General features: G+C 37.1%; 1 protein-coding gene across 2 annotated transcripts; it reads left to right on the plus strand.

Annotated features, from left to right (window-relative positions):
• Positions 1-608: 608 nt before the first annotated feature.
• Positions 609-10,905, plus strand: LOC120091077 (Inosine triphosphate pyrophosphatase family protein). 2 transcript variants are annotated; one of them, XM_039048914.2, is made up of 9 exons: positions 609-906; positions 1,000-1,064; positions 1,173-1,236; positions 1,327-1,336; positions 1,743-1,774; positions 1,880-1,992; positions 9,262-9,338; positions 9,447-9,563; positions 10,554-10,905. In XM_039048914.2, the coding sequence occupies exons 1-8, from the start codon at positions 780-782 to the stop codon at positions 9,559-9,561; spliced, it is 603 nt and encodes a 200-aa protein (XP_038904842.1). In that variant the 5' UTR covers positions 609-779; the 3' UTR covers positions 9,562-9,563; positions 10,554-10,905. The 2 variants fall into 2 exon arrangements, with proteins under 2 accessions (XP_038904842.1, XP_038904834.1); XM_039048906.2 differs by lacking the exon at positions 10,554-10,905 and having other exon boundaries at positions 9,447-9,873.
• Positions 10,906-12,692: the final 1,787 nt, after the last annotated feature.

Consider the following 12,692-nt stretch of genomic DNA (forward strand, 5'->3'; position numbering starts at 1 on the left):
ATGGCTACACGATACGGATACGATCGGATACGGCGATTCGTCAATTTCTAAAAAAGTAAGATACGGATACGTCTAAGGATGCGTCATTTTTTTTATATATATATTTATAAAAAACGGGATACTGATATGTTGAAGATACATTTTCTTTTTCTTTAAAAAAATATAGGATATAGATAAATTTAGCATACAAGTTAATACCAATAGCACAAAATAGAATACAAACACTGAAAAACAATTAAACAAAGCAACATCTAATATTTTGAAGTACAATAGTTAATAAAATGCAATAGAAAAGTGACTCATATTGCAAAGAAAAAGAAGATTAGAGGGAGAAGTATGAAAATAAACGAATAACTTATCGTTAAAATATCCAAATGATTTATATTTTGATGCACTTTGTGAGGACTCAAATGTGAAGATGGAGATTAGATGGTTCTAGTCTAGGGTTTGGTCCGTTATTTATTTTAGATTGCCTAATTTTAGATTGGAAAAAATTAGATGAGTTACCTATTTTTTTTCTTACATATAGAGATAGTTACGTCAAATGACGTGTCAGTGGAAATATAGATTTGACACGTGTTAAATACATATTTTGGAAGAATCTATGTGTCTGTTACTGATTTTATTTTATTATTATTATTTTTTTTTATCACATATGAAGTATAAGCCTAGTCCCACATTAGGGTTTAAGAATTGGCGCCCTTCGGAGTGAACCGAACAATTTGTTCTTGGAGTTCGACCCAATCGCGTGACCGGGAATCACAGAAATCCGAAGCAGAATGGCAACAAGAATTGGATTGGTGCTTCCTCGGCCGGTGACATTTGTCACCGGCAATGTCAAGAAGCTCGAGGAAGTTCGAGCAATATTGGGCAACTCTGTTCCTTTTCGGTCTCTCAAGCTTGATTGTAAACTCTCCATCTCTTTCACTTAATCCGAATTTTCGATCTTTTACCTACTTGTTTGTCGTTGTTGTTTGGTTTTTAACTCATTATAAACAGTGCCGGAGTTGCAAGGCGAACCAGAAGATATATCGAAAGAGAAGGCTCGGTTGGCTGCTATCCAGGTGCACTTTCTTCTACATTTTGTCGTTCGATTAAGAATCATTTCATATGAATCAAAACAAAAGAGAGGAGTTGACTGATTTGGAGTTACCGGGTTTGCTAATTGGAAGGTTAATGGGCCGGTTCTGGTGGAAGATACATGCCTCTGCTTCAATGCTTTGAAGGGTCTTCCTGGTATTCAATGTTTTTCATTTTTGACAACCTCCTCTCATCCCAAGTGGTAGATGTTTAGATGATTGACACGGTTATCTGTCTCTGTTTCAGGGCCATACATGTAAGTTGCTACATTATCAACGTCCCCTCTGAGGTGAAGTTTCATTAGTTATTTACATATTATTGAACCATAACTATGTTATCATTGACATTTATATATATGCGTGTGCGTGTGTGTGTTTTAATAAAGTTATAGAAGAATTCGATTGAAGGATCCATATTATTTGAAGGTAAAAAAGGGCCTTTTACTGTCCAAGGATGGCACATCCTTGAAGGAGGAGTAGAATTTGATGTCCTTAATTTTTCAAATAGAATTTTCTGCTTTTATACAAACTTATCTCTGCTTTTTTCTCCAATTTTTAATTTAACAGAACTCATTGAGATCTATCCATGTTTGTTTTCGCATGGATCTCATTTGAGTTTGCATAAGATGCGTATCTAATCATCTGGTGGCTTTAATTGAGCAGCAAGTGGTTCTTGGAGAAGATTGGTCATGAAGGTTGTACTCGTCATCATACTAGCTTTTCCCTTTATCATTTTTCCTAGTGGCAGTGATATATGCTGGTCATTGCAACTAAATGTTGCTTGCATCCCTCTTTTTCAGGTCTGAATAATTTGTTAATGGCATATGAGGACAAGTCAGCATATGCTTCATGCATCTTTTCATTTTCTCTTGGGCCTGAATCTGAACCCATCACATTTGTGGGAAAAACTCCGGTATGTACAATTTCCTACCTAACAATATGCTGAGCAATGCTTATCAAGAAAAAAAGGAAAAAGAAAAAAAGTGCTAAGCAATCTTTTCTCCAATCGGTTATTTAATTATCTCAATACGAACCATTTCATTTCAAGTTTGGTTATTTTTATTGTAAATTTAATCTTTGAGTTACTTCAGATCACTTATTTCTTTTGCTGGAAAGCATATCCTTTTATATGGGGGACCACTATATACCCTTTTGTATGGAAAACTGATAGGCACCAGAAATTCAAAGGAAATACTCTATTAAAATTGCTTGTAAAAGATGAAAAAATTACGTATCCTCATTTGAGAGGCTTAGTTCTCTTCCATAGCCCTACTTGGAAGATATCTCCTCCATAATTCCCTCACTGAGTCTCCCCTCTTATTATTTCATGAAATTGTTTCTTATTCAAATAAAAAGATATAACTGTTAAAAATAAAAAGTAGGGAAGAGAATAACAACACAGTTACGTGAAAACCTTTTTACAGGGAGAAAAACCACGATATAGAGACTTTTCTTATTATTTTAATCTGATACACTGAATACATAGGGACACACTGTATAAATAGACAGTAGGAAACCCTAGGGGTCTACACAATTACATAAATGCCCCTAGGTTAATAACTCTATTTTCAACACTCTCCCTCAAGTTGGAGCATAAATATCGACAAGGCCCAACTTGCTTACACAATAATCAAAGCTTTGTCTTAGTAACCCTTTTGTAAGTACATCAGTAACTTGTTGATTTGAAGGAATATAAGGGATGCATATGTTTTCATTGTCCCACCTCTCCTTACTGAAATGTCTATCTCTACGTGTTTAGTTCTGTCATGTTGAACCGGGTTATTTGCAATATTGATGGCAACTTTATTGTCACAAAACAATTTCATCGGAAGCTCATTATCTTGTTGGAGATCTGATAACACTTTCTTCAACCAAATTTCTTCACAAATCCCCAGACTCATGGCCCTATACTCAGCCTTAACACTACTTCTAGCAACAACTCCTTGTTTCTTACTTCTCCAGGTGACTAGATTACCCTAGACAAACGTACAGTATCCAGACGTCGATTTTCTATCAACAACAAACCCTGCCCAGTCAGAATCAGCGTAGGCTTCAAGAGATCGTTTATTAGTCTTTCTGAACATTAGACCTTTGCCAGGAGTTCCTTTCAGGTACCGGAGGATACGTTCAACTGCTGTCATATGATCCTCACATGGAGCTTGCATAAACTGATTGACAACACCTACTGCATACAAAATATCTGGTCTTGTGTGAGACAAGTAGATCAACTTCCCGACTAACTGCCGATACCTTTCTTTATTAACAGGAATTCTATCATTCTTATTACTGGCTTCGCATTATACTCTACTGGTGTGTCAACAGGTTTACACCCAGTCATGCTCGTTTCCTATAGTAAGTCCAGAGTATATTTTTGTTGAGAGACTGATATACCTTCTTTTGAGCGAGTCACTTCCATTCCTAGAAACTATCTTAGCTTCCCGAGGTCTTTAATTTCAAATTCTCCGGCCATCTTTGTTTTGAGCCTCATGATCTCTGCATCATCATCCCCAGATAAAACAATGTCATCAACGTAGACAATAAGAACAACTATCTTCCCTGATGTTGATCTTTTTATAAAAAGAGTGTGATCAAAATGCCCCTGAACATACCCCTGTGCTTTCACAAAAGTTGTGAACTTGTCAAACCAGGCCATTGGAGACTGTTTCAATCCGTATAACGACTTTCTCAATCTACACACCTTGTTTTTGAATTGACTCTCGAACCCAGGAGGAGGACTCATATAGACTTCCTCTTCAAGTTCCCCATTCAAAAAAACATTTTTAACATCAAATTGGTGTAGGGACCAATCCTTATTTACAGCAACTGACAAGAGCACTCGAATAGTGTTAAGTTTGGCCACAGGAGAAAAAGTTTCAGAATAATCTATTCCATAGGTCTGAGTAAAGCCTCTTGCAACGAGTCTAACCTTGTACCGGTCAATCGTCCCATTTGACTTATATTTTATTGTAAACACCCATTTACGTCCAACTGTCTTGTGCCTTTCAGGCAGAGCCACCTGTTCCCAAGTTCCATTCTTCTCGAGAGCTCTCATTTCTTCCATAACAGCAAACCGCCATTCTGGTTTTTCCATTGCATCACTTATGTCATTTGGAACCATCTCAGTGTCCAAACTAGTTGTGAATGCTTTGAACTCGGTTGCCAGATTACTATACGTCATGTAACTATGCATAGGGTATTTAGTACATGAACGAGTGCCTTTCCTCAGAGCTATAGGAACATCAAGCGATGCATCACGTTCTTTCAATTCTCCAGGCTCCTCATCATGATCGACTATTTGTGTATCAGAGACTTCAATAGTATCCTCCACATCATCATTAGCAAGAATCATTTCATTCTCTGCTGTCTCCTCTTCTGCTATTCTTTCAGTATTACTACTTCATTCTCTCTTGTCTTGCCTGCATTCATCAGTCTCCATACATACATCAACATCATTAATTTCAAGAATGTACGTACCTGGATCTGATGGCGGGTCTGACTCATGTACTGGAGCCGGTGGTTCTGGCTCGATAGGTGACACTGCTTCCTTCCTGAGATTCTTCCTATAGTAAGTTTTCCAAGGAACTTGGTTGGTAGGAAGGACCAGACTGTCATGCTCAGAACTAGGTTTAGACAAGGTTTGAATGGGAGCTGACTCTAAGGGAATAGCATAAGATGACCAGTTAGTCTCTTCATTCATGTTCTCCCCTTGAAGATGACTAACAGGGAAAAACGACTGATGCTCGAGGAAGGTGACATCCATTGAGACATAGTACTTATGAGATGACGGGTGATAGCACTTATATCCACGTTGATGAAGTGGATATCCAACAAAGACACACTTCTGAGTACGAGGAGTAAATTTTGTGCGGTTTGGACCATGGGAGTGAACAAAGGCAACACAACAAAAAACCTGAAGAGGAACATCGGAGATTAATCGAGTGGTTGGGAAAGACTCTTTAAACAATTCTAAAGGAGTATGAAGATTAAGAATACGAGAGGGCATCCCCCCACAGGTATGACGGAAGAGTGGCAGATAACATAAGAGATCGGGCTACTTCAACCAGATGACGATTTTTCCGCTCAGCAACTCCATTTTGTTGCGGAGTGTAAGCACACGAGCTCTGGTGGACAATACCCTTAGAAACAAGAAAGTCCCTGAAGGAGGCATTGAAGAATTCTCGCCCATTATCATTTCGTAAAATTCCAATCTTTGTTTTGAACTGAGTTTTGACAGTTGTATAAAATTATTGGAAAATAGATGACACCTCAGATTTGTCAGTGAGGAGGAAGACCCAGGTAAGGTGGGTGTGATCGTCTATAAATGTGACAAGCCACCGTTTTCCAGTGGAAGTGGTAATCGATGAGGGGCCTCATACATCACTATGAACAAGGGAAAAAGGACTCGAGGGTTTGTAAGGCTAGGACCGGAAAGAAACACGACTTTGCTTGACACGAATACACACATCACAATTTAAAGAAGTATTAACATTGCGAAATAAATGCGGAAACAAATATTTCATATATTGAAAATTTGGATGTCCTAAACGGAAATGCCACAACATAAAGTCATTTTCGGAAACAGAAAAATTTACCGACATAAACCCAGCTTGATGATTATCTCTAGAGGAAACTTCTTCAGAAAGGAAGTAGAGTCCCTTATCGTGTCGGGCAGTGCCAATCGTCATCCCCGATTTCAGATCCTGAAACAAAACGGAATCAGATGAGAAAATTTCCTTACACTTCAAATCCCTTGTAATTTTACTGACAGACAACAAATTATAAGTGATTTTAGGCACATGTAAAGTATCACACAAAATTAAACCGTCAAACAGGGAGATATGGCCTTTCCCCGCAACAGGGGCAAACGACCCGTCTGCAATGCGAATACGCTCATTTCCAGCACTTGGGTTATATGACATAAACAATTCTGAAGAACTCGTAAGATGATCTGTGGCCCCTGAGTCAACAATCCATGGTTTTTTTTACCATTTATACTAATAAGGCAAAATGAAGGGAAATACCTGACTGTGCAATAGCACTTACCCCAACCATACTCAAGTTGTTCTTACTATCAACAGAAGACTGTTTCTGAGTCTGTTCATCTGCTGAGTCACTTACCAGGGCACGACCAGTATTAGATTTGTCATGAGATTGTCGTCGCCTGCTGTTTGGAGGTTTCTCGTGCAATTTCCAACACCGGTCCTTTGTGTGCCAGAGCTTCTTACAAGTTCACGTACAAGTGGGGGTTTTTTATCGCCATTAGCACTGGACGACTTTGCAACGAAGGTGGCTGCATCGGTTGTAGGAATGGGATTATTCATGGCGCACGACCGATCCTCTTCCAGCCGTATTTCAGAGCAGACTTCTTTGAGTGAAGGAATCGGGCGTTGGCCCAATATCCAACCACGAACACCATCAAATTTAGGATTTAATCCAGCCAAGAACACATAAACACGGTCTGCCTCTTCGATTTTCAAGTATTGGGCCCCATCTTGTGCACAGTTCCAGAAAATCTCTCGACACAGATCCATCTCTTGCCACAACATTGATAGTTTGTTAAAATAAGAAGTAACATCCATGGATCCTTGTTTGCATTCATGGACCTGTTTGTGGAGTGTATATAGTCGAGAGGCATTCTGTCTTTTTGAGTATAAATCTTGCGCTGCCTCCCAGATATCCTTGGCAGTTGCAGCGTATAATAGTGGTCTTTCAATTTGAGGTTCCATACTATTCACCAAAACAGAGCATAACAACGAGTCTTCTCCTTTCCAGATTCGTTCTTGTGGATCGCTTGGTGCTGGCTTTGGAATTTCCCCTGTCAAGTACCCAAATTTGTGACGCCCTTCCAAGGTCATTCGGATTGATTGGGACCAAGAGAAATAATTCTGGTCATTTAATTTTTCCCCTACAAGAAATCCTGCAGAATTGCCCATCGAACCAGATAAATAAGAAACATTTGGCAAAATAGGGAACGAGTTTACTAGATTCTCTGAATAAACTGGTTGAACCGGATGGGGATTTGCGTCAAACATCGTATCTAAATTTGAAATCTGTTGTTGCAGATAAGCCAACCGTTGTCTCACATTGTCTGGGTAATAGCTCGAACTACAAGCGGCTGGAAATGGGGCCGCCACTGTCGGCTGGAAGGAGTTCGTCGGCATATGTGAAGACCCCAACCGGCTGGACTGCTCGAGATGGCTGCCGGCTCGTCGTTGGTCGAACACACTTGGGGCAGAATCAGTCGTGTTCGACGTCACTCCTTGCAGATCGAACGGACCTATCATGGAAGAGTAGGCCGATGCGAAATCGATCGGTGCGGAAGTCATTGAAGGTCTGGAGGGCTGCGACTGCGCGAAAACGACCGGCGCGGAAGTCTGCCCTTCGAGGGTTTGTCTGGGTTCAACACGGAAGAGCCCGATCGCGACTGGATCTATCTGTCCTTCAAGGGTTCGGCTGGGTTCAGCGCAGAGGAGCCCGATCGGCGCTTCTGCCTGGTGCGGCGGCTCCTACTGACGACGGCTCTCCGTCGACTGCAACTGGATGGCAGAAAGTAACTCCGGTAGGGCTGCTTGAAAACACTCCTTCACAGCCGCTCGGATAGCAGTTTTCATATCAAAACTCAAAGATCCATCAGTAGAAGATGACTGCGGTTGGTTCTCTTCCATAACGGCTAGGGTTTCGTCCTCGAGCTCTGATACCATGTAAAAAATAAAAAGTAGGGAAGAGAATAACAACACAGTTACGTGGAAACCCTAATACAGGGAGAAAAACCACGATATAGAGACTTTTCTTATTATTCTAATATGATACACTGAATACATAGGGACATACCATATAAATAGACAGTCGGAAACCCTAGGGGTCTACACAATTTCATAAACGCCCCTAGGTTAATAACCCTATTTTCAACAATAACTCCTTCAATCTAGTTTCCTTTTATAATCACTCCATATCTTAACAATATTCCCTACATTTATTTGAATAAAATTCCTTAACTACACCTTTCTTTCTCCCCTTCTTTAAATAAGATATTGTTTAGAAATGTTCGAAAGTGATTTTGTAATGATTAAAGATCACACTTTTCACGTGGAAATCACTCCAAAACGTACGTTTAATTATTAAAAATCAATTTAGTGTTTGTTTTGCATTTTTAAACTGATATTCGTACGGTCAAAATTGATTTTGCATAATTAAATAGCATGTTTTGGAATAATTATGAATATGATAAAATGATCTTTAACAATTTCAAGATCCACCCCCAAACAAGCCCTTAGTTTCTTATTGTGTGAGTTTGTAGTTGTTCCCTATAGAAGAATCCTTTTGGAGATAAATTTAAATGCAAACAGAAAAAGGAGGAAGATGAAAATCTCTCTTCCTTCGTTAAATCAACTATCATGATCGAGAGATTTAATAACAGAAGTTACGAATCATTAGTTTAGTTCACGAGATAGTGAATTTTACATTGGGTCTGGGAATGATATATCAATGCCCTTTAGCTTGGTTCAGAAAGAATAAAAGTTGTTTGAGTATTATTACGATAGAGAGGAGTGTAATTAAGGAAAAATTGAAAATGGAAGGAAACATTAATGTCGGAGAGTAGTGTGAAGGCTAGAAATGCCAGTTTTGTAAGTAGCGATCAATTGACCATCCAAAGATTGCACAACTTGGTGAGTTTATGCTTCTAAAGGGTTTAATTCAGGAGTTCAGTGTAAATTCTGGTTGTAGGGACATACATAGAAGTCTGTGGTTGGAAATAATTTTGGACATTAGTGTAAGAACAAATGGGATGATCAAATGGATTCCGATAAAGGGGAAGTTAGTAAAGCAGGGCGAGAAGGAGAAGAAGAAGCTATTCAGATGGTTGAGGTCACTTTAAATTAAGTGGTTGTGTAAGCGTTGCCTTAGACCCTTCCAGTTCCAAGGGTGTAATGGCAGTCAAGAAGTTGTAGTGACCAACAATGAAGTGAACTCTAATTCCTTTGTCCAACACAGGAAGCTATAGATCAATCACTTGTATTGGACTCCTCATTCTATTTCTTTTCTTCTTATACATATTCGTCTAGTTTCTCACTCATTATTGATCCCAGAAAATTTTGTTCTCAAAATAACTGTATGAAAATGACTTCTCTGGGATTCATTCGGTGTTCCACTAAAAAATTGTCCTCGTTACTTGCTCTATTAGGGAAAAATTGTTCGTCCGAGGGGCCCTAATGATTTTGGTTGGGATCCAATTTTTCAACCTGATGGCTGTGACCAAACGTAAGCTTTATCTATCTATCATTGTAGAATCATACTACAACAAATACGATCAAAGTTATAAATAAAAGGTCTATAACATATTTCTGACCATTGGACTTTATTTTGCAGGTATGCTGAAATGTCCAAGGAAGAAAAGAACAAGATATCTCATCGCTACCGTGCTCTTGCACTGGTGAAATCTCACTTTGCTGAAGCTAATTACACCTACCAGATCCAAGACTAAAGGTTCTCTCTATCTTGTCTTGCCATAACAAACTATTTGCAAGCTTTTTGCAGCAGTGTTGATAACTAGAATTTTCTGTGCTGGTTGTTGGAGCTTGAAAGCCACAATGCCATGATGGGTATTTGACTTTAATGCTCTTCTAAAATATTCCAATTTAGAAACCACACTGTGTTAGATGTGATATATGAGAATAGTTCTTCCATTCTAAATTGTAACAATAATTGTTATTTATGCATGAATGATGGATTAGAAGATGGATAAGAAGTAGAAGAAAAAACAACAATAGTTATAAAAAGCATATCTTGCTTTCAATGCAATGAATTGAGAGAAAAAATTAAGAGAGGTTAGGAGGGAATGGGGAAACATCAACTCAGCATCTTTTAAGTGCATGTCTGAAGCTGAGGAGTTGTATTTGCCACTGAAAGGGAAAATTTATCCTTCTTCTACTTAGTGTCTCCTTGTACATATCCATTTGGGATAACTTTTGGGCCCAGAAATGGAAATGGGCCCATTATAGTACGGATTTCCATTTGTAGTCCCTACTACCAAGTAGTACCCAAATGGGCCCAACTCACATGCTCTTCCCTATTTGTTTTTCCATCATCCAACGATGGAAATTAATACTGTCCACTGTTTTTATGGTATCATTTTCTGATCTGTTCATTTGGGAGTCCCCATTTACCTAATGTCCATCTGTTAAGACTAGGACATAATTGTCATTTAAATTCTATCCCCCAGTTATATAAGTGATAGTTGTATTATTATTAGGTTGTCTTGTGTTATGTTGCTAGTTTTTGAAAAGTCTTGTTTATTTAAAGTTGTCATGTCTATCTTAATAAAATCGACATTAATAGTTGGATGCATATAGTATAATTGTTTAGATTAAATTATATCTTTAGTACTTATATTTTACCTTAATTTCAGTTTGGTTCTTATTTTGCGAAATATGAAGCATAGAACCATATTTTTATTAGATCCAATTTTGTTTTCAGATTGCTTACGAAACAATCCCTAAAGGTTCAACTTACTCACTTGACATTTAGTCGAACTAACAAATCGCATAACATATTAATCAGATGTAATGCCTTCTCTTCAAATCTTAAATTTTCTCTCTAATTGCTACCTGTATTGAGGAAAGAAAGAGAGGGGTTGGAAGCCATGTGTATGTGTGGAAACAGAATGTGAGGTGGTGGGAGGTTGCTTTCTTTGATTCTATGGTGCTCTTTCAACAGTCTGTTATCAGTTATAAAGTGGAGCATAAGCCAAGCCTACCATGTGTTGTACAATAGTCTTCAACTGAATTTAGTTCTTGGAATGAATAATTACACTTTGGAATACTTAAAATATTTGCTCCATCATAAACTCATTTAAGAGGAAATAGATTCTCATCAAAGTATTAGTTTATTAAATTGTCAGCATCTAATCTCTTTATCCTTTAGCATGTATTTGAAGAGAGGATAAAAAGGAAGATGTAATTGTTCATGTTTGTCAACTTGAACATAGTTTAATTGGTTGAGGTATTATATCCTTTGATTGAAAAGCCATTCAATTTTTCACTCACATGTTGACATTGCCAATTTTCTATTTCACATGATTAAGAAGAAAAATGATCATTTTGTTGAATGGATTAGGTATTACTTATTACAATTTCTATGATATTATTACCATATTGGTATATATCAATGAAAGATCAAAGCTTTTAAATGCCATGAAAATGATTACTTCTATTGAAATTCATCATACTCCAAAAAAAAAAAAAAAAAATGGTCAAATGTTTGATGCCTTATAACATAGGGCATGAGCTTTTTTTTTTCCTATGAATTTTTTTTCTTGCATACTTACTTCATTTGGTGTTGACTTTGACTTCCAATTTGACCACCCATAGATTGTTAATAGAGAAAATGAACTATGACCCAGAGAATAAAAAGGATATCAACATTTAAATTTTCTTTATCATAAAGGCACTTTCAATAACTAATGGGTATTTAACTTTGCATTTGATAAAATCGATATTAATTGGAAGTGCTTATAACAAAATAATGATTCATAATCAAATTTATTCTATGCCCTTCCTCTCTTATTTGCTTAATGTAAATCTTTAAAACAGTTACTCTTTAACATATTAGTCCCTTAGAATTATTTAAAAGAACCGATGCAGAAATGAAGTTTTTGTCAAAGTTTTTACAGCTGTTGTTGTCTTAATGGAAGTTAACAGTATTTTCCCACCACTTTAAAATTGAAAAGGGCAACAAATACCCAAACTTTATTGATAGGTGAAGGCCATAAAAGGAGATGGGAAAAGGGGAAATGATGATGACTTGGTAGCATGTGGGTTGGCACATGCAAGAATCATCAACTGCCACTCAACACTCAAAAATGAAAGTGATTTCTATAATCAAACAACATAATCTTATTATCTAAAAATTCAATAATCACTATTAAAAAAAAAAGGGTTATAAAAGGCCCTTCCTTTAACTGTAAAAGTAGTACACTCCCCAATTTAATTGGCTTGGTTTCTTTTGTTTTAGAAAGGTAATTCAGTTCAAATCACTTTAGTTCATAAATTCATTTTCATCTTTAGCCTTTTTCCTTTTCTTTTTTAAATGTTAATGTGAAACCTTGATTCTTAAAACTTGACGCGTAACACCCAACTTGTTTATTCGTGGAGCGTAGAAGTAATAGTATATAAACAATTATTAATTCCAAAAAGTTTGAAGCCATATAAAAGCTAAGGCAGTTTTTTTTAATCATTTTGTTTGTTAAAACTTAAAACAGTCTTGTTCTTTACAAAGTTCTATTGTTCCACATGTTCAGTTGAAATGACAAAATTGTTTTTAAAGTAGAAAAGAAAAGCAAAAGTTAATCCTATATTTACAAATATAAAACTAATACAAAATTGTCACTAAAATGGGTTGGGGCCACATCTTTATCTTGTTCTTTTTTCCAATTTTAAAGAAGGGGGTCTAACCTATTTAATTTGTCTATCAATAATTCTTTTATATTTATGATTCTATGTGAAAAGAAAATATATGGGATTTAAAACTCAACCAAATGAATTTATTTCACATCACTTCTCAACCCCTAAATTACAACGAGAGAAAGAGAGAGTAGGTGAAAGATAGACAAAGGCA

Source organism: Benincasa hispida, chromosome 1 (genome assembly GCF_027475165.1).
Source record: "Benincasa hispida cultivar pf3 chromosome 1, pf3_genome.v1.1, whole genome shotgun sequence".
Taxonomy (NCBI): domain Eukaryota; kingdom Viridiplantae; phylum Streptophyta; class Magnoliopsida; order Cucurbitales; family Cucurbitaceae; genus Benincasa; species Benincasa hispida.

What these genes read in the sequence shown, in the direction of transcription:
- LOC120091077 (XM_039048914.2), top strand. Translation starts at nt 780, where the DNA reads ATGGCAACAAGAATTGGATTGGTGCTTCCTCGGCCGGTGACATTTGTC. An exon ending in CTCGGTTGGCTGCTATCCAG is followed by an intron (nt 1,065 to 1,172) that starts GTGCACTTTCTT and finishes GCTAATTGGAAG; the next exon opens with GTTAATGGGCCGGTTCTGGT. An exon ending in CCTGATGGCTGTGACCAAAC is followed by an intron (nt 9,339 to 9,446) that starts GTAAGCTTTATC and finishes TTTATTTTGCAG; the next exon opens with GTATGCTGAAATGTCCAAGG.